This window comes from Pelophylax lessonae (genome assembly GCF_965119305.1).
Source record: "Pelophylax lessonae genome assembly, chromosome: 1".
Classification (NCBI taxonomy): domain Eukaryota; kingdom Metazoa; phylum Chordata; class Amphibia; order Anura; family Ranidae; genus Pelophylax; species Pelophylax lessonae.
The window spans coordinates 36,752,712-36,775,282 of record NC_138768.1 but is presented as its reverse complement, the minus strand read 5'-3'; the positions used below and the strand labels follow the sequence as shown (position 1 = coordinate 36,775,282).

Below are 22,571 nucleotides of genomic sequence, written 5' to 3'. Positions count from 1 at the left end.
GGGGAACTCAGTGGGCATAGGGGGTAGTAGATCAGGGTCTTGCCCGGAAGATAATCAATAACACAAAGACATATATTGGCAGCTGCCTACCAGTAGCTTTTACCCTTCTGTTGCCATGGTTATGCCAACACGTGCCGCTAAAAAGCACACAGATTTCAAAACTCTACCAAGAGAAATTTATAGATACAGAAGCACGGACTACGGCCCCTGGGTTCTGTGTTTGCTGGAAAGAATGCTGCCCCCGGGAATGGGAGCAGGTCTCCTAACAGTGCCCCCTGGTGGGGGGTGGGAGCAGCTGGTTCACGGTGGATCAGGATAAAAACCGCTCTGGGAGACTTCAGTGAAAATTGCTTGAAATATCACTGACCTTTAGTAAAGGTATCCCATCACACTGGCATTTATCAAAGGTTGCAGAGATAAGTAGAGATGCATAATTCATAGTCAATGTGTAGTTATACTTAAGACTGGAACTTTAAGCAAACAGTTAAATCCATGGTAGAAAAGTTTTTAAATAGATTTGGTAAGGTTTAGAAACTATTTCAGGATTATTTCATGGTTTTTATTTTTACTGGGAAATCTCTACTCACTTCCTTTCCTGGAAATGGATGTCAGGGAGAAGCTCACATTAGTTCCAAGTCTTCTAAACAAAAAACTTTCGCTGGATTTAGGCTTTAACCACTTTGACCCCCTTGTTGCCCAGGACAATTTTCAGCTTTTGCAATTGCACAGTCATGCAACACTGTACCCATACGACATTTATTTAATTTTTTTTCACACAAATAGCGCTTTCTTTTGTTGGTATTTAATCACCGCTGGGATTTTTTTTTTTTTGCTAAAAAAAAAAAAAAACTTTTTCAAAACTTTTTTCTTCGTTTCGGTTATAAAATTTTGCAAACAGGTCATTTTTCTCCTTCATTGATGTGCGGCAATGAGGCTCCACTGGTGAGCACTGATAGGCAGCAACGATGGGCATTGATCATCAATGTAGATGTCCCCTTTCACACTTGCCAGTTACCAGCTCTCCTCTCCTCATCCTGTGACAGCGTGAGGAAAGGAATGCCAATAACCGACAAGTGTGTTTACTTGATTGGATACAGCTGATCATGTGGTAAAGGGCCTCTGCGATTGGCCCTTTACCCTGATCTGATCGGCTGCGTCCACTGGATGCGCAGTTGTGGGAGGACGCCTCCCTGAACTGGACAGCCATGCCCGCTTTAGCAGTTATTCGGGTAAAGCGCGGTCGGCAAGTGGTTAAAGAGACTCTGCCACTTTGTCTTGGAAAAGGGACAGGTTCTTTTGAAAGAACACTCCCCTTCCCCAATACTTATGCTGTGCTCCCCCGAAACTCTATCAGAGCCCTTTTCCATTATGAGGGAGCAAACGAAGTGACCTGCTCACATGCCATGTGGAGGGTCCTCTTTGGTCATCTCCTGGCAGCGGGTGGTCCTCTGATGCACAAAGTGGCGCACTTGGCACCACTCTCTGCATCAATACTCTGATCGAAAGCACGGTCTGACACCCTTTCAACCCACAAACCCACTGACCCCAGGTATTTCAAATATGTCCTTTGTCTTCCACTGGGTATCACTCCACTTCAAAGCTGAATTCCATGAATTCAGCTCCTGTATAAAAAATTAAGGCATTTCTTTTTTTTAAATAACAAACATGCCTATACTTACCTGCTCTGTGCACAGAGCAGCCCTGAACCTCTTCTTCTGGGGTCCCGCACCGGTGCTCCAGTCCCCTCCTCGTCATCAGGTACCTCCACTGAAACCTGCTTTCCATGGGGGCACCTGTGGGGCCTCGCTCAAGAATCCTGCTGCTGCGGCCCAGCTCTGGTGTCACAGCTTTTGATTGACCACAGCAGGAGCCAATGGCTCCTGCTGCTATCAATCTGTCCAATAAGAAGAGCAACAGTGGCTGGAGCTGCTGCGCTCATGCACATCGCTGGATCAGATCGGGCTCAGGTAAGAAAAAGTAGGGGGGGTGGGTCTGTGGGGGAGCTGCAGCACAGAAGGTTTTAACCTTAAAAGAGGTTGTAAACCTCCTAAAAGGAATGAAAACCTGTATGTTACGGCATAATGAACTAGTATGCATTGCATATTAGCTCATTATGAAATACTTACCTTAGAACAAAGCCCGTTTTTGGCACAGGGCTCTGAGGGAACGGCACATGCAGCCGTTGTCTCGGGTCCTCATTGGATAGATTGATAGCAGCGGGAACTGCTATAAACAAAAACTGAGGGCATCATGTGGGGAAAATGAAGTACTGCAAGGGACACCTCCTGATTGAAAGTACTTATTTCAGCCTGTGGTGCTTTTAATTTAACTTTCTTCTGGGGTACTACTTTATTTTAACTTGGCCCAGCGCTGGGCTTTACCCCACAATCGAGGTGGTACTGTTTTAGAGAGCTGTACCGGTCGGTTCCATGTAGTGGAAAAGTGCCGCCGTACCGTACCGAACCGTTCCTACACCGTACCATGCGGTACCAGCAGTGGAAAAGCACAAAAGCGAGCCGAACCGTTTGGTTCCATGCAGTGGAAAAGCACCATTAGTGTATAACTAGTAGGCCCTTGTTTGTACTGGGAGCGGTCACCATTTACGGAAACCGGGGGGAGCAGGCTCCCTCATCACGGACAGAAATTGCCTGACTGGCAAGCCCATGCAACACCTTCAATGTTACAAACCATTAAAAGAGAGGGTTAAAGATGCGGTCAATGCCCTGTTTGCACACTATCTACATGTCCATAAGAGACGCTCGACACACAGCGATGTGCCAGTACATGAACTCGAATGCTTATGAAAATGATCCGGCAGCGAGATCGCAATGCAATCACATTATTACTCTCCATCACAGAGCATGAAGCCGCCTCCTGAGCGGAGACACATTATCCGGTAACTTCTCACCCTGCCCTTTGGTGATAATTCCACATAAATGTGAGCTGCTGTCACCAGGCAGATTCCACACCGATCCATCATCCCCTAGTCTATAAAGCCGCGTGCCATGATAGCAGTTACAGTGTGCGCTTCATTATAGCTTAAGGGGGCAGCTGTGCCTTGCGATTCATAAACCCGTGTGATGAAACATACCAATCACGTCATCCTAGCCATTCTCACATAAAATGTTCTAGAGAAAATATAATAGGGGTAGTTGATGGTGTTTTTGTTTCCTCATTAAAAGGTTTAATGAATGTTTCAGCAAGTCTGCAAAGTGAATCTGATCACAACACCCTTCAGACGTATACTCACATACTCCATTTTTTTAAGGGCTTGTTTACATCTCCTTTGGTCTCTGAAGAGCAATACAAATTGCTCTTTAGAGACCATTTGACAGGCGGTAAGGAGGCATATCTCCTCACCGCCTGCTTTAACTCTGCACTAGTTCACCGCAGCCACAGTATCTCATAAAAGTGAGTACACCTCTCACATTTATGTAAATATTTTATTCTATCTTTTCATGTGATAACGCTGAAGAAATGACACTTTGCTACAATGTAAAGTAGTGAGTGTACAGCTTGTATAACAGTGTAAATTTGCTGTCCCCTCAAAATAACTCAACACACAGCCATTAATGTCTAAACCACTGGCAACAAAAGTGAGTACACCCCTAAGTGAAAATGTCCAAATTGGGCCCAGTTAGCCATTTTCCCTCCCCGATGTCATGTGACTCGTTAGTGTTACAAGGTCTCAGGTGTGAATGGGGAGCAGGTGTGTTACATTTGGTGTTATCACTCTTACTCTCTCATACTGGAAGTTGAACATGGCACCTCATGGTAAAGAACTCTGAGGATCTGAAAAAAATAATTGTTGCTCTACATAAAGATGGCCTAGGCTATAAGAAGATTGCCAAGACCCTGAAACTGAGCTGCAGCATGGTGGCCAAGCATACAGTGGCTTAACAGGACAGGTTCCACTCAGAACAGGCCTCGCTATGGTCAACCAAAGATGTTGAGTGCACGTGCTCAGCGTCATATCCAGAGGTTGTCTTTGGGAAATAGACGTATGAGTGCTGCCAGCATTGCTCCAGAGGTTCAAGGGGTGGGGGGGGGGGTCAGCCTGTCAGTGCTCAGACCATACGCCGCACACTGCATCAAATTGGTCTGCATGGCTGTCGCCCCAGAAGGAAACCTCTTCTAAAGATGATGCACAGAAAAGCCCACAGTTTTCTGAAGACAAGCAGACTAAGGACATGGATTACTGGAACCATATCCTGTGGTCTGACGAGACAAAGAAACTTATTTGGTTCAGATGGTGTCAAGCGTGTGTGGCGGCAACCAAGTGAGTACAAAGACAATTGTGTCTTGCCTACAGTCAAGCATGGTGGTGGGAGTGTCATGGTCTGGGGCAGTAGGAGTGCTGCCGGCACTGGGGAACTACAGTTCATTGAGGGAACCATGAATTCCAACATGTACGGTGACATACTGAAGCAGAGCATTATCCCCTCCTTTCGGAAACTGGGCCACAGGGCAGTATTCCAACATGAGAGCGACCCCAAACATCTCCAAGATGACCACTGCCTTGCTAAAGAAGCTGAAGGTAAAGGTGATGGACCGGCCAAGCATGTCTCCAGACCTAAACCCTATTGAGCATCTGTGGGGCATCCTCATAACGGTAGGGGAAGGAGCGCAAGGTCTTTAACATCCACCAGCTCTGTGATGTCATGGAGGAGTGGAAGAGGACGCAAGAGGCAACCTGTGAAGCCCTGGTGAACTCCATGCCCAAGAGGATAAAGGCAGTGCTGGAAAATAATGGTGGCCACATAAAATATTGACATTGGGCCCAATGTGGACATTTTCATTTAGGAGTGTATTCACTATTGTTGCCAGCGGTTCAGACATTAATGGCTGTGTGTTGAGTTATTTTGAGGGGACAGCAAATGTACACTGTTATACAAGCTGTACACTCACTACTTTACATTGTAGCAAAGTGTCATTTCTTCAGTGTTGCCACATGAAAATATATAATAAAATAGTTACAAAAATGTGAGGGGTGTACTCACTTTTGTGAGATACTGTATGTGCATTGCCCACAGCTGCGGGGCACTTGCAGAGCAGCCCCATTCACTTGAGCGAGAGGGAGAATAATTCCTGCTGTGGCTCCATGGGGCAGAGGAGAAAATTTGAACGTCAAAGTAGGTTGAACGCGTGGAATAATGGTAGTCCATTTACTTGATATAGGGGACCTCAAGTGCATCCCCTAACATAACCAGAGGGCCACATATATTATTCAGTGAATATAATGATATAGAAAGCAGTCAAAGACTGCAGACAGGCAACCCGAGATGGTCAGAGTCTGCAGACACGCTACCAGAGATGGTCAGAGATTGCAGACACGCTACCAGAGATGGTCAGAGACTGCAGACACGCTACCAGAGATGGTCAGAGACTGCAGACACGCTACCAGAGATGGTCAGAGACTGCAGACACGCTACCAGAGATGGTCAGAGACTGCAGACACGCTACCAGAGATGGTCAGAGACTGCAGACACGCTACCAGAGATGGTCAGAGACTGCAGACACGCTACCAGAGATGGTCAGAGACTGCAGACACGCTACCAGAGATGGTCAGAGACTGCAGACACGCTACCAGAGATGGTCAGAGACTGCAGACACGCTACCAGAGATGGTCAGAGACTGCAGACACGCTACCAGAGATGGTCAGAGACTGCAGACACGCTACCAGAGATGGTCAGAGACATTGTCACCTCAGAAGAGATTTCTTCTCCATTTCTGTTTTTGGACATGATGTAACAAGAAATATCACCAGTCAGGACAGACTGCAATAAACCACTCTTTTCAGAAAAAAGGGAAAGTCAGAACCTGTCAGGGTATTACCAACTTTGCCTTCCCTCCTGTCCTGGTGACAACCAATGCCCTTTTCCTGCTGTCACAGACATGAGTCTAAGTGTAGTCTGTCTGATGGGGACACAGACAACAAATGGACAGAAATATTCACATTTCCCAAATATTCAAAAAAGCTTTGTCTGGAGTTAGGCTTTAAAGTGGTTGTAAAGGGTGAAGGTTTTTTACAACCCATGAGGAGGAAGCAGGGGGTGGGACTGAGCAACACTCTGTGTATCCCATAGACACACAAAGGTGGCTCGGCAGTGAGCACGCAAAAAAAAATCTGACAATTGGTAAACTCCAAGACTCAAATATGAGTGGACTTCTTGCTGGAGTCTCAAGAAATCTAAAACTGCTCAATTTGCAATTTACATAGTTGGTAAGGTGGAATAAAGACTCTAAACTCTCAACTTAAACCTGAGAGCGTGACTACTGATTTCCATATCCCTGTATATTGTGTTCATTAAGAAACACATCTAAAAGTTTTTTGTTTTTTTTTTACTTATCCCCACACTCTGCTGACACCAAACCATGGGTCTTCAAACTACGGCCCTCCAGCTGTTGCAAAACTACACATCCCATGAGGCATTGTAAAGCTCTGACATTCACAGGCATGACTAGGCTGACTAACTATTAACATCTACAAAACTAAGGTGTATACATGAAATGGAATTTTTTATTTCATTTTTTTACTAGTAATGGCGGCGATCAGGGACTTGTAGCGGGACTGCCACTGCCACTTGACACCTAGTGGAAACCAATGAGGCTAATACAGTGATCAGTGCTAAAAATATGCACTGTCATTGTACTGACACTGGCTGGGAAGGGGTTAAACATCTAGGGCGATCAAAGGGTTAAATGTGTGACTAAGCCATGTTTTTGTGTTTACTATGTGGTGCTTTAACTAAGGAACGTGCTGGAGAAAATCCAGAACATCCTCGCTGACAGGACAGAGCTCTGCACTGTTTACATAGGCAGAACTCTAGTCTGTGTTCCTCCTCCCAGATTAACCAATGAATGTCTGCCGGCACCCGCTGATCGGCTTGTGCTGTGTCTAATCACAGCAGAGCGGCGCTACCCTACTCCCTACTAGGTACGTGATCCAGCACAGGAGAGCTACTCTATCACCGTACTCATATGAGAGGCGCTCAGCAAATGGTTACGACTGACCCACTTCTCATCCAACTTCATTGTGTGGCCGTCTTCTTTAGGAATCTAAGATTAAATAGTTTCCTCCCTATGCTAGAATCACCATTCAAGGATTTGTAAACTGTGATTGTATCCCCTCTTAAGTGTCTATTCTCCAGGGAGTAGTAGTGTTAATGTTTGTAGGCATTCCTCATAACGGAGGTCCTCCAGCCTCTTTAGCTTTGTTGCCATTCTTTGGTCTCTCTCCAGTCCCAGCACATCCTTCCTGAGGACTGGTGACCAGACCTGAATGGCACACTCAGGATGCAGGCAAACCAGCCTTGAAACTGTCCAAAGGGTACCCTGCTGTGTGTCAATGGACGCAACAGTGGGACTCGGGAGTGAGCCGGCAGTGATGTCCCCAGGAAAATCAACTTTCCTTGGGGGAATTTTGAACAGAGGTGCAGATTTAAAGCTGCCATGGACTAGGCCCTATGATGATGAGATGACGATCGCTTGATATATGCTGGGACTAAGGAGTGGAGGATCCTATTTTCCTGTGATATATACGCTATACATACGTTATATGACCTTTGTGATGAGGGTCATATATATCCGGTAAGGATCAGTGTGTGTGGGTGTTTGGTGGTGGTTTTCTCCCACTGAGGATCTTCACTTCTATCCATGCAAAGTCCTCCACATTTACATATACGGATCACCTGTGAATTGTTGTTTCTCTCTTGGATCTATATGAACATTCTGTGCAAACAGTTTTTTAGATTAGCGTCACATTTAGATATATATTTCCTTGGGGGAACTCAATGAAGAGGAGAGACCTGGAGCACCAGCGGGGCACCCTAGAATAGGAGAATCGGGGCTGCACTGTACAAAATGGTTGCAAAGAGCAGGTAAATAAATGCATGTTTGTTTTTTTTTTTTCGTTTTTTGCTTTTAAATTAAAATAAGTGGGTTTACAACCCCTTTAATGCATGCTAAGAACATGCTAACCTTTCTTGTTGCAGCTTGGCATTGCATGCTATTGATCTACTAGGACCCCAGATCCTTTTCCATCCTCGATTATCCCTCCCCCGACATGTAACTTGCATGCATAATTTAAGCTCCTAAGTGCATTACTTTAGATTTTCCTACACTGAACCTCATCTGCCATTTAGCTGCCCACCCCTATATTTTAACTGCGTCTTCTTGTAAGTTGGTTATATCCTGTTGTGAAGTTATTGCCCTTCTTAGCTTTGTATCATAAGCAAACACCGAGACTAAGCTACTCATTACAACATCTATATCGTTTGTAAGAAAGTTTATGAAGTGTGCAATCTAGAGGTATATATGTAACCATACAGAGTAACAAGACAAAAATAACTAAAATATCACCTTTCGGACTCCAGCTTGGTCTGTAGTAGTTCCTGCTGTTTCTCGAGCAGTTTGGCTTCGTGTTCCTCTAGTAGCTGCTGTAGACGCTCTTTCTCCACCTCAAGCTCCATCTTCTGCAACATTAATTCATGTTTCCTCTGCTCGGATATCGCTGACACCTTTGCTCGTGTGGCGATCCCATTGCTTAAGCCAGACGTGGTGGAGGGACTAGAAATGGAGCAATCTTCTGGATGTCTTGCGAGCGAGAATTCAGGTTGACCTTTCCCACGGGAGTTGTGTGCAGGTCGGTGCAAGCAGCAATGAGATAGTGGCTGATCTAAGGCACTGCTGCATCGCTGGCCACGGGTTACATCCAGATAGCGTACGTCTTGCATATCAGAGCAGCAGCATTTCCTCTGTGCACAACTGTCCAAAGGGTACCCGTCTGGGTGGCAATGGAAACCACATCCAGGTGCGGGGTCAGTTCTACAGAAGGGACGTGTGGTTGTGGAACACAAGCTTTCCAATTCAGTGTTGGGTTTATGGCATGGAGCAAGGTAAGACCCATTCAGTTCATTTGCGGTTGGCTGCCGTTTCATTTTTGGCACCTTTTAAAGAAGAAAATTAAGTAATATATATATATATATATATATATATATATATATATATATATATATATATATATATATATATATATATATAAATAAAAAAACAAACACGTTGTTGCACCAAATTCTAACACTTTGAGTATGATATCCAATGTGAGAGTTGACCACAATCCAGATTGCAGAGGATGAGAAACTTTATTCCATAAAATCCATAGAAAGTATCAAAACATGCACTACACAATAATGGTACAGACGGACAGCAGCAGGGTTGACGCATTTCACAAAAAAGCCATATGATTTTGAATGTTTTGCTACTTTCTATGGATTCTATAGAATAAAGTTTCTCAATGTCTGCAATATGGAGTACGGTCATCTTCTCTTCTGTATTGAATATCACACCATGGACTGGACCAACACCTGGTCATCAGAGGGAGGATCACTTCACCTGGAGCGGTGTTGCATCTCCCGTTCATTGAACACTTTCTTGAACACTTTCTTGAAAATTACCTGATGTTCCTTCGTGAAAAAGAAAATATCTATTAGCAAATTAAGACCCCTTTCACACGGGTGTTCCATTTCTTGATCCATTCAGTCACCCTTTTTGTTAGAAAATCAGATAAAAAATGCATCTGGACTTATGTTTTTATATCACTTATGTACATCCTTTTTCTAACGAGTTTCTAATTGTTGGAACGATTAGAAAATCGGTCGAAAATTGATTGACCAATCCGAATTCTATTTGAAGAATTAGAAAAAAACATTTCTGGCAATAATAAAAAAAAAAACAAATTGTGAAAAAAAAACAGCATGAGGGCCCCCGCTCAATCCATACAAGACCCCTATTTGAGTATGCAGCTCTGCTAGGTCTGGCAGGGCAGGAAACCTGATTTTAATCTGCCGCTGTTAACCCTTAAGGCTCGTTTATGCTTGTGTTGCCCTCCGAAAAGCAGGGATCTGCAGATGATCGCTTTTCAAAGGTTGCTTGACAGGAGCATGGGAAGCAATGTGTTGCCCCCTCACCTCTTTTTAATCCTATAAAAGCAGTGCGTTACCGTATGAGCTAAAAGGGCCTCAAATGCAGCCCCTGATATCACCAAAGGGCCACACATGATGTTCAGTATATGTAATGCTTGAGAGGACTGTCAGAGACCGCAGGCCTAATAGAGATGAGAGTCAGAGAGTGAGGACAGGATACATAGTTGGCTGGGGATATGCTGCAGAAGACAATATGAAACTGGGAACATGTTACACGAGGCTGGTAGATATCAATGCCATTATCCTAATCAATTTTCCCACTACAGACTGCTGAGGTCTGAGGGCTGCACATCATATATCAAAGTGCAGTATGTTGGGCACCAGAGCTGTAAAGCCTACACTACCGTTCCACAACCAGGTGCATTTCTCACTGTTGCAAGGTGGATTTAGGGCGTGGATTTGGGCACTGCGCCATTCGCTTGCATGGGTTGAGTTCAGCGGTGGTTCTGTCCCCTAACTAACAGGACCCATCTTTGGAAAGTTTGCGAACCAAAGTATTGCAGCACTGATGTGTACATCCCCATCTGGCTGCCTTTGCAGTTCGACGGGGGGGGGGGAGAGCGACAGTTAAATTGCAGCTCAACCCCCTATCATCATTAAACCCCCTGACCGCATGTATAGGGCAGACCTTACAAGTCTTGTCCATTACCAAGGCTGGACAGTTAAAGGCAATCTCGGTGCACTTTCCTATGAGCATGTTCCTTACTAGCACATGATCACTGCAGCACAACTCACAGGCTCCCCGTGCGGCTTCTCCCTTTTCCAGTCTGAACTCTGCCTACAAGGACTGCAAGAGGCTGATACCAAGTCACATTCGGGTATTTACACTGCTTGCATTGATCTTTGTTTTTACATCTTTCTAGAGTTCATCTTTAAAGCTGATTTCCAGGAATTCAGCCACTTTGTAAAAAGTATAGGCACACTAAGTCCAAGGAGGTGCAGGACATCTCCTGAACTTCTATCTATTTATATCTGACAGGTTTTTGGCTCTCCTGGAACATACACTGACACTGGGGCTGTGAGAGGAGAAAGAGGAACACAGAGCGGCTGTGCCTGCCCATTCAGAGAAGCCTTTGTATTTTGTGAAGGAGTTCACATTATACAAAGCCTTCTGTGACTGGGCAGGAGGAGGGGAGGGGCAGGCATAGCAGCTGCACTGACTGGAATGTTGAAGATGCTTAGACCTGAAGCTTCTGCATCGGGCTTCCCAGAAATAGAGCGATAGCCGTCTGACGGGAGTGCAATAAAACGGTCAGATGTAAACAAAAGAGATTAGACCAGGAGATGTCATGCGCCTCCTTAGACCTAACTCATAGTGTGCCTTCACTTTTTACAAAGGAGCTGAATTCCTGGTATTCAGCTTTAAATAAACTGGATTACATAGTTTTTCAATACCAGTCTGGTTTTTGACTTGAGATTTTAGAGAACTTCTGCTGTAGACCAAAGATGCATAACCTGTGAATTATCCCTACATTGTTACACGGGGATTGGGTACCAACCACTTAAAAAAACCTAGCCACTGTCCAAAGCTTCAGAAGCTATAGCCTGCTGCCAACATGAGTACACCTGAAAGGTTGAATGGCACTGCCATGAACCACGTAACGCAACAGCAAGCAAAGCTCCATCAAGCGGAGGAAAAGAAACAGCAAAGAAGACCGCAGCACTAACAGCGTGAAGACCACAAAATACCTTCCAGGTGACTACTACAAAGCAGTGAAGGTCACACAATCTCTTCCATTTGGGTTGATTATGTCCCAGGAAGGCCCCGACATTGCTACAGCCATGTTGCAGAGCACATTTAGATCGATCTATGGAGGCCAGAGCCTCAAGATATAAATTTTGCTCTTAACAGCTGCATGGCAAAGCGTTCCAACAGCCCTCTCTGTATAAATGGCCGACAATCTCCTCTGTGTCATTATGAAGAACAAGTTGGCGCCTTTCTCAGGAAGATTATCAAGGTAGATTACCTTGGAGTTTCACAACTAAAGACTTACAGGTGTTGAATTATCCTTTATTACGGGCAAACTTCTGCCTTTAACAAGACGCGCCGGCAAAAAACGAATGATCTCGGCTGTGAATTATTCATGAGCATTTTGCAGCGTGCCCGGGGCGTCATCCGTGGCCTTTTCCAGGTCATACGACACCAATTAGAGCAGAATTTTAAATTATTCAATAAGCTGAACTCTCCTGTCGTTTAACATATAGATATCAGTGCAGTAAACAAGTTAAAGCTAATGTGCCCTGGGGGTTTGCTGCGCTCAGCCTTAGGCTCTGAGGCTGCCGCTGGAACAGACAGCGAGAAGGAAAACACTTGCAATGTTTTAATAAGTTCTTAGGCGCCCCTTCGGGAGCCATGCGCGGCTCCTGCTCCCCGTATCCGAATAAAATGATTAAGGTTATTACCAGCGAGCTTCTTAAAGAAGAGGCGCCAAACAAAGGAAGGGGGGGGGGGAGAGAGAAAATGAGTCGCAGAATAGTTTTTTGCATGTAAACTTTATATTGGCACACCTGCAAAGAAGATGAAATCACTCTGAATTTCAATTTTAGCAGCAACATAAGGAGGTTGCTAGGCTGTTGCTAAGAGCCAGAATTGGGAGGCAGGTTACATAGTTACATAGTTCGTGAGGTCGAAAAAAAGACATCCGTCCATCAAGTTCAACCTATGATGTGTGTGTTTGCGGTTAACCGTACATTGTATACCCCTGTATGTTGAGGTCTTTAAGGTGCCCAGCTAATAATTTTTTGAAACCATCGACGCTCCCTGGTGATATGACTGCTTGTGGAAGAGAATTCCACATCCTTACTGCTCTTACAGTGAAGAACCCCCTACGTATTTTAAGGTTAAACCGCCTTTCCTCTAGTTTTAGTGAGTGGCCACGTGTCTTATTGTATTCCCTTTCTCTGAATAGTTTGTTCCTTATGCTAGGGTCGCCAGTACAGTATTTGTACATTGATATCATATCCCCCCTCAATCGTCTCTTCTCCAGAGAGAATAAGTTCAGTGCTTGTAGTCTTTCCTCATAGCGGATATCCTCCATTCCCCTAATTATTTTTTTTTGCCCTTCTCTGGACTCTCTCCAGTTCCAGCACATCCTTCCTGAGGACCGGTGCCCAGAACTGGACAGCATACTCCGGATGTGGCCAGACCAGAGTCTTGTAGAGTGGGAGAATAATCTCTTTATTTCTGGAGTGAATCCCCTTTTATACATCCCAGTATTCTGTTGGCTTTGCTTGCAGCGGCTTGGCATTGCATGCCACTGCCAAGCCTGTTGTCCACTAGGACCTCCAGGTCCTTTTCCATCTTAGATTCACCCAGAGGTTCCCCCCTAGTGAGTAGCTTGCTTTCTGGTTTCTGGCACCCAAGTGCATTACTTTACATTTTTCAACATTAAACCTCATCTGCCATGTAGTTGCCCACCCCATTATTTTGTTCAGATCCGCTTGTAAGGTTTCCACATCCTGCATAGAAGATATTGGCATGCTTAGTTTAGTATCATCCACAAATACTGAGATTGTACTCGATATCCCCTCCTCTAGATCATTTATGAATAAATTAAACAGGATTGGTCCCAGGACAGGTTTAGCCTATACTTCTATCAAATACCCTACTGCATATACACTATACAAATTTATAGACACACCATTTAAACAACCTCCTCAAATGTCAGCCTGGCTGACTCAAATGCTTAACCCCATTTGAAAACCACTGCTGTAAACATCCTTCCCTGTAAGGCTCAGTATCTGAACTATATGCATTAACAACAGATGCCTTGGGCCTTCGCACACACCCCTATGTCCCCAAGTGGAAAGCCAACTTCCAAGCTAATGACTAAGCAGCTTGGAATCCGATTTGGTTGGACTCTTTCAAGTACTCTTGGAATAGCTTCACGCAAAAGAACGCTTACAAACTATTCTCACACTAGTATATGACCCCAGTTTGGGTAACCAAATTTTTCCCCTCTGCATCTCCTCAGTGTTTTGGCGGGTGCAGGGAGCCGGGCACCCTCTTTTGATGGACATGCCCTAAGGCCCTAGGATTTTGGTCCCAGGAATATGCAATGATTCAAACGGACTTGCGTTCCTCTTGCACGCAACCCCTGGGAAGCTTTACTGCACAAGTTGATCACATCCTTAGCTAAAGCCCAAAGGAAGCTGGTAGGGCTTGTGTTCCTGGCAGCTTGGCAGACCCTAGCACCAACCATTCCTTAATTTTGCCGAAGGTAAGCAGCGGCTCATGGGAACCATGGTTAACGAGAAGTTCACATCTATACTTACAGATACCCAAGGAAATTTTTTTAAACCCATTGATCACTTATAATAGCCACCTAAACCTGGACCATTCTTTACTCTCCATTTGATAATCTGGATGGATAGTTTTTGAGTTGTGCATCGGGCTAGCCTGCAAGGGATCTCCCCCACCCTTCTTTTTTTTCCCTCAGGCAAGTCTCTTCTTTCTCCCTTACCTTTCCTCGCTGCCATCTGTTGATGTTTCTGGGGGATTATACCTCACTCTTTTCTTTCCTTTCACCTCAGAACCCTCTTGGGTTTCTGGAAACACCTTCCCCTCTCATCATCCTTACTTACTATCCTTAGGCAAGCGCCTTTGCAGGCATCACTAGTCGCCAATGGAGCATCTCCTAGGTCGATATGAAGTCGAGCATGTACCTTTTAGTCTAAAACCTGTACCTTTTAGTCTAAGGTGTTATTCAAAGTGTCACCTCCACATCTTCTAGTAGACCCATTATTATTGCCTCTGTCCTTTCACTAATGTTGCAGTATTCTATATGTGAGTGTTTTACACACTCTTGTACCAAACCTTGAAACTCAAACTCATTGCGAAACAAACATTTTTAGACACCTATAACAGATACTATAGGAGGACACCCTTCCAAATGAGTTTAGGTACTGTCAATGCCCATTATTTTTTAATTGGATATCCAACTAGCTCATATAAGTATGAGGTCAGGTGTCTACTCACTTTTGGCCATATAGTGTACCCTCTTTTCTGTATAAGGAATTGTCAACTTTCAGGTTTCCATTTTAGCAGCCCCCACCACCCCCCTCCCCGCTTCCGTCTCCATTCCAGAATTTAGCTGTGGGGAGAAGAGAGAAATCTTGGATCTTATACTAGGCAAAAGATTCTTTCTAGCCCCGATGTCAATCACCAACCACTAGTACTACTGGGATGGAGGAAAGGGAGTAAATCACATGCTCCCCATACCCAAAGTCCCAGGTATTCCCCTCCGCACCTGTTCTAAGTGCTTGCTGGAGTGTGTGGCCTCTAAAAAGTGTTCCACGGTGGATCGTTTTTCGGCGGCACTTGATAGGAGGCTCCTAAATGGGCTTAGTCTGACGTTGCTACTACCTGCCGAATGCGACCTGTTGTCTAAAAGTTGCTGTTCTGGCATAGACACTGGCCATGTTAACTTGCTGCATGGTGGTCAAAAAAATTGCAGGTCCACCACAATCTTTTTTTACAGCCCCTTACCTGTCCATATAAGCAAGGCCTAATGCACAGGACTAAAATGAGCATGCGTTAGGCTCTTATGAGTCGGAGCTACAATGTTTTCCTTCAGACCCCTAAATATGGAATAAATCCACAAAATCACAGGGCTGGTAGCCAAGTCAGATAAGGCTTGTCCTATATCTGATAGAGGCCTTCAGCAGGTAAGAGGTTACAGCCTGGACAGGCAGCAGAGAGGTGAAGCAGGCAGCTAACACGAGCTGATTAGTGTGTGCAAGGATCACAAGAAAAGGGTTTGTCAGTTCCAAATAAGACCCAGAAGATCTTTCCGATTCATTTTACCCAGGAACAACACAATATCTGCAGATGCCAGGGGGATCAGACCATGGCAGGGCAATTAATTATTGTCCTGAAAGGTTAAGAACTGCTCCTGACAATGAAACCAGGAAATTACACACAAGTCTCATGGATGCAGGAGACACTGGGAGAAAGTGAAAAATAGTAGGAAAACAGAAAAACGCACCAAAAAATATTTTTTTCCTACTAGATTCGAACAAATCCGTAACGTGTGTTTTTATTTTCTCCCTTAAAGCGGAGTTCCGGGCAGAGAAACAATTTTTTTCTGAACATACCCCCGGGACAGTCAGGGCTAGCACATTCCACAATGGCTAGCCTCTGATCTGTCCCGGTTCGCACTTACCTGTAAGAAGAAATACTTACTTAGAAATTTTCTTGCACAGCGTTTCCATCTCTGTTGTGGGCAGCTGAAGCCGGCGCGGTCCTCTTCTCTGTCTTCTTCCGCGTCTTCGTGTCCCAGAATGCACTGCACCGGCCCCTCTCGTCACTTCCGGTGCGGCGCCGCATTCCTAAACAGCTTCTGGGCATGCCCAGAAGCTGTTTAGCAGGGGAATGCGGCGTCGCCCGGAAATGACGAGCGGGGCCGGTGCGGCGCATTGATTCCTGGGAGCTATGACGTTTAGCTCCCAGGAATCATCGCGAGGCAGGAAGTGACGGGGTGAGCCTCGGCGCTGGAGGAGGAAGCTGTCATAGGTGAGTATTTACGATCTTCAATAAAAAGGTGAGTAAACAAAAAAAAAAAAAAAAAAAATAACTATCCAATTCCTTTTCAGGTGAGGCATACCTAGCGGAGGGGCACAAGAAAAAAAAATCTTTTTTGTGCCCGGAACTCCGCTTTAATGTATACTGCAAACATTCTATATTGCACAGTGCTACTCACTCATTTTCCCACACTCCAGCATGGTCCTCCCTATCCTCCTCTAGGCTGCCCGGGATCATTTAAACCAGGCATGTCCAACCTGCAGCCCGGAACCGCAGGCAATGCGGCCCACTGCCCCCTGACAATTTTGTTTTTGCTGGGGAGGAAGGAAATTGAGTCAGGGGCACGGCCACGGCGGCTTCCAACTAACTGTAGGCAGAGGCTGCCTCGGAAGGGGATCATCCACTAGTTGTGTTAAATTAGTGCTGGGGGGGGGGGGGCTATGGCAGCTCGGGAAGGGTGCAGCAGCGTTTTATTACTTATATACCTTAATTATAGTATATATTTTATATACGGCCCGAGAAAATTTCTCTACACTCAATGTGGCCCAGAGAAGCCAAAAGTTTGGACACCATGCTTTAAACCATTACCTGTGAGTCCAGGGCATCAAGGACACACCTCTAAGGACTCACTCCTGCTGTGGGAAGAGGAGGGCAACAAGAAACGAAGGGCTCATTTAAATGGGAGGCTGGAAGCAGTAAAATTAGGAAACTGGGTTGCCGTTTTACCAACTCCCTGACCACCTCAGTTAAAAGAGAAGTGTGGAATTTAACAAAAAAAGAAGAAAAAAAAGCAATTGCAACTTACCAGTCTTTAGATGTGTTAGTTGCATTATTTATCTTTTATAAGAATTTTTCTTATTTAGGGCTGGACCAGCTGCATTCCAGTGCATTTTTAAACCACATAGGAAAAAAAAAACGCGTTTTCCCACATACAGTGCCTTGCAAAAGTATTCACCCCCCTTTGACTTTTTACCAATTTTTTTTACATTACAGCCTTAAGTTCAATGTTTTGTTAATCTGAATTTTATGTGATGGATCAGAACACAATAGTCTAAGTTGGTGAAGTGAAAAGAGAATATATACATAAAACATTTTTAAAAATAGAAAACAGAAAATTGGCATGTGCGTATGTATTCATCCCCTTTGTTATGAAGCCCATAAAAAGCTCTGGTGCAACCAATTACCTTCAGAAGTCACATAATTAGTGAAATGATGTCATCGGACAGATCATCCACCCGGATCAGACTTTTGGTATTCCTGGTCGCAGGATTGCGGACAGCTTTGCGCTTGTCCGGGACACGGTCCAGTACATTCGAGGCCGCCGTGTGCACGCGGCCCTGGTCAGTCTTGACCAGGAAAAGGCCTTGGACCGTGTCTTCCATGAGTTTATGTGCAGAGCTCTGCGCAGGTTTGGTCATGGGGACATGTTTTGTTCGTATGTGAATGTGATGTACCATGACATTTGTAGTACGTCGATGGTGAATGGCTGGAAAACTGACCCTTTCCCTGTTCTTTCTGGGGTCAGAAAAGGCTGCCCTCTCTCACCTCTGCTTTTTGTTTGCTGTATAGAGCTCTTCGAATGCATCCGACAGAACCCAGAGATCAGAGGGATCACCGCACCGGGACCGGACAGAAGGGTTGTCAAGTGCTCACTCTACATGGACGATGTAACGGTGTTCTGTGCTGACCAGCGCTCCATCGACTCGCTCGTCCAGACCTGTGAGGACTTCGGCAAAGCTTCAGGGGCAAAACTCAACTGCGGGAAGTCAGGGGTCATGCTCTTCGGAAGGTGGTTCCTGCCCTCTTCTGCATCTATCCCTTTCAACATCAAGGCGGACTTCATCAAAATTCTTGGAGTTTGGTTTGGAGCTGAGGGCGCAGCCCTGAAGTCTTGGGAGGAGAGACTGTCCAAGATGAGACAGAAGTTTGGACTATGGAGCCTCAGAGAACTCACCATCGAAAAGAAAACACTGGTACTCCACAGCGAGATTCTCCCTGTGTTGCAGTACCTCGCCCAGGCCTGGCCCTCCCGGGTCAACACCTGTAAGGCCATCACCAGGGCGGTGTTCCACTTTATCTGGGGCTCCAAGATGGACAGAGTAAAGCGGGCAGTCATGTTCAAGGAACCTCTCAAGGGCGGTAAGGGAGTGCCCGACATCGCAACGTTACTGGGGGTGTTCTTTGCCAGCAACTGCATCCGCGGGACTTTAGTGGACAGAACTTTGGACTCTGGCGGCAACTCCATGTCCCGTTTTTTCCTCCTGCCTCTCTGGAGGTCCCTTGGATGGGACAAATGGGACAGTTCCATCCCCTACAACTGGGACACTCCTTGGTACTACTTGGACACTTTCAAGTTCATCAAGGAGCGGGGGCTGCATAGAGTTAAGCCCGACTTGTTGAAGCCAAAAACTATCTACAAGTTGATCAGAGCATCGGACATTGTTGAGACTGTTCCAGGCCTCCCTTCTGCCACTTGCAAAGTGGTCTGGAGGAATGTTTCTTCAAAAGGGACTCACCAACAGGCATAAAGATCTGGCGTGGATGGCTGTTCAGGGGGGATTGCCACTCAGGACATTTATGCATGCCAGAAACTTGTGCAGATACAGGCACTGCCCCTTTTGTATCATCCATGAGGAAACGTCTTTCCACGTTTTCTGGGAGTGCTCATTTGCACAGAGCCTGTTGAGGGCCTTGGAACCTGAACTTAGACACTTTGTTCCACAGACAGCCATCATACACTTCGGTGTGCTGAACTGACTTTTTCACGGGACTTTTTCACAGGAGGACATTGACAACGCCTGGCGGTGTTGTGTTGCTTTAAGGACGCATTATGGTGCGCCAGAAAGCGCCTTATCCACCAGCGGGAGAGGATGTCCATTGAGGACTGTCGCAGACTGGTTCACAGTCTGCTCAGAGACTATAACCTGATGGATCTTTTGGAGGAAGAGGAGGTCTGAAGATTTCCCCTTCCCCCACTGTCCCTTGTGTGTCTTTGTCCATTCAATAAAGCTTCGGGCTTATGACCTCATTCCCCTTCCCCCTACCCCACTCTCCTAACTCCCCATCACACCTGTTGCTTTTTTGAAATGTAATAATTGTTTGATTGACTGACTGACTAAATGCAACGTACAGACAACGTTTTTAAGTTTTTATGCTTTAGGGGTATTGCGGCGTCATGCATGATGTGATGGCACGGGGTATCATTACTCCGCACAACACATCAGGCATCATACCGCAGACTGAATGTATTTGATTGAATGTATTTATTAGTATGACCGGAAATGTATTGTAATGTAGTGTATTTATGCGCTGCGTCGCAGTACAGGGGAGAATGTACCCCGACAAAGTATTGTTTTTTGTATATCTTTTATGCAAATAAAGATTAAATGTTCAACAAAAAAAAGTGTGGGACGATTGTGGCTTGCGTCCGTGCGGGACGGTTGCTTGTGTTCGCCTTTGCACGTGAGCACAGGGGGATGAGGCACGTTATTTTTTTTTATTTTTACACTGTCGCCTATATATTTATTTATTTTTTAAATCACTGTGTATCGCTGTCACAAGGAATGTAAGCATCCCTTGCGACAGCAATAGGGGTGTGACAGGTACTCTTTAGAGCAGGGGTAGGGAAATTATGGCTCGCGAGCCAGACGTGGCTCTTTTGATGGCTGCATCTGACTCGCAGATAAATCTTTAACAAAGGGGGGCGTGTCCGGACGTGAGCAGAGCTAGCTGTGCCCGGTGACAAATAGATTTCTGCACCCATCGACAGTACACTTTGTGGGCTACCCACAGTTCGTCTCTGGGTGACTGGATTGCCACGCTACGGACCCCACGGCCTACTCGCTGTACCGCCGGTGGCTTGTGTGCTGTGCATCTGAAGGCCTTGGCAATCACCGCCCGTTAAGGAGACCTGCCATCCACTCCCTGTGCCCCGACAGACACGATCTCCTTCCCCTCTGACACCCAGGGACCCGTGGGAGCTGCCGCTCACATCCACTTCTGAGCCCTTCAGCGGCCGGCCGCCATTTTCTCAGGGCCTATACTCCACCACTCGACGGCCTGCAGGCGCTTCACCACTCCGGCCTCATTGCATATCTGCCTGCTCTGCTCTCTTCCCGACCGGACTCCAGGCACTTTCACACGGCTCCATCTACTCACTGTATAGCTGCGGCCCATGAATATGAATATTAAATAAAGGTTCCTGACCCCTGAAATATAGTGTATGGCTCTCACGGAATTACATTTGAAAATATGTGGCGTTCATGGCTCTCTCAGCCAAAAAGGTTCCCAACCCCCTGCTTTAGAGAGATCTGGGGTCTATAAGCCCTTAAAAGCATTTGATTACACCAAGTTTGGTGTCGATCAAATGCTTTTCAATTTAAAGACGGTGCCGATTAAACACGGGTAAACCGGAAGTAATGTAAAGTCATTGTTTCAGGTAGAGATGCACCGAAATTATGGTCGCCTGAAACATATCGGCCGAAAATGGTGTTATCGGCATTTTGACGATAAGAAAAAAAGGTATCGATAATGGTGCCGAAAATGCACGTGATTTTGCCACGACTTTAGTTTGCTTATGGTGTGTTTTTCATAGGTCGTGGGACTCAAAAACGGTATAAAAAAACGTAACCGGGTTATTGATGCATTTTCAATGCATTTCAAAGGGGAGGTGTCTTTGGTGTGTTTTTTTTTTTTTTTTTTAACTGACCAAAAATGCAGCAAGCAGGATTTTTAACATCACAACAGAAGCGCAATGGAACAGTGTGAAGACATACACAGAATTTAAAGTGTTACATATTTCTTACGCTAAGGCTCCATTCACACCTGAGCGTATCGTTTTCAGGCATTTTTTAGGTGGTTTGTTCAGGCGTTTTTTCTGGCTTTTTTTAGGCCTTTTTTCTGGCTTTTTTTGCAGGTGTTTGGAGGCAGGCACTGACTTCTAACAAAAACACTTGTAATCTGCCAAAAAAGCTCATGTGCTTCTTTGAGCTTCAGGCATGTTGCTTCAGGGGACAAGATGCTCATATGTGAACAGGGGCCATTGAAATGAATGGGATTTTGCTTGTTGGGCATTTTTAGACTTCAGAGATGAGCGTTATACGAGCTGAAATACGCACAGGTGTGAACAGGGTTTAAAAGGTGCAAATAACAGCCAACAATAAATTTATATTCATTCATTCACAATTATGTATGAAAAAAAAAAAAAAAAAAAACATTTTAAAAAGGCTGCAGGTTTCGGTTTTCGGCCAAGTGCATCCTGCATGTTCGGTTTTCGGTACCAAAATTCACAAATCAGTGCATCTCTACTTCCGTGTTCCTATATCAGAGGCAAACAGAGCAGTTCCGTTCTTTGTCCACCTCTATGATTAGCCATCGGAAGTGTCGGCTGGTCAAGCGGGTGTCCCGGTGGAAGGCACTGCTTGTAAAAGCAATCCAGCGGCTAGTTAGTTGCTAGGATTGCCTTTACAAGAGAGATAATTGTCCGCTCTAAACAAAAGAAAAAACGGGACCAGGATGCCTGCACCGGTACAACCCTGATTAAGGTACCCCTTAAAATGAACTGGCTGCCAATGAACCAAAATGTCCCAAAAACTGAACATGCCACAGTTATAAAGAGTTAGAAGTTTTTCATTGCTATCTGTGTTCCTGCTGGGGAGATTTAAGCCCCTTTTTACACTTCTACAACTAAAAAGCCATGCAACTTGAAGCATTGCCTGGGTAATGAGGTCTATGGATCTCAAGTCCAATCAAAGTCAGACCAAAGTAGTGCAGGGACTACTTTGAAGTCGCACAGACAAAAAGGAACTCATTGGAAATCATGCAGTACAACTTGTCATGCGACTTTGTAGTCCCAAGTTGCAGGAAAAGTAGCACAAGTGTGAAAGGGGCCTAAATCTTGGTGACCAAAGTCATGAGAAATCAAAACATTTCAAGTGGTCACTAAATGGAAGGGAAATAGAGGTGACTCTAGCTCAGGTGACAACTGTCTAAGCAAGTGATGGTGAGCCTTGGCACCCCAGATGTTTTGGAACTACATTTCCCATGATGCTCATGCCCTCTTCAGT

At 45.4% G+C, this 22,571-nt stretch overlaps 1 protein-coding gene across 1 annotated transcript in view; it reads right to left on the bottom strand.

Moving 5' to 3' along the window:
- The window catches only part of KIAA1328, a 350,490-nt gene that overhangs the window by 131,739 nt on the left and 196,180 nt on the right, over positions 1–22,571 (bottom strand). Inside the window, exon 7 of the mRNA XM_082274183.1 lies at positions 8,362–8,948. Coding sequence (XP_082130309.1) covers positions 8,362–8,948 — 587 coding nt within the window. The remainder of the gene's footprint in view (positions 1–8,361; positions 8,949–22,571) is intronic.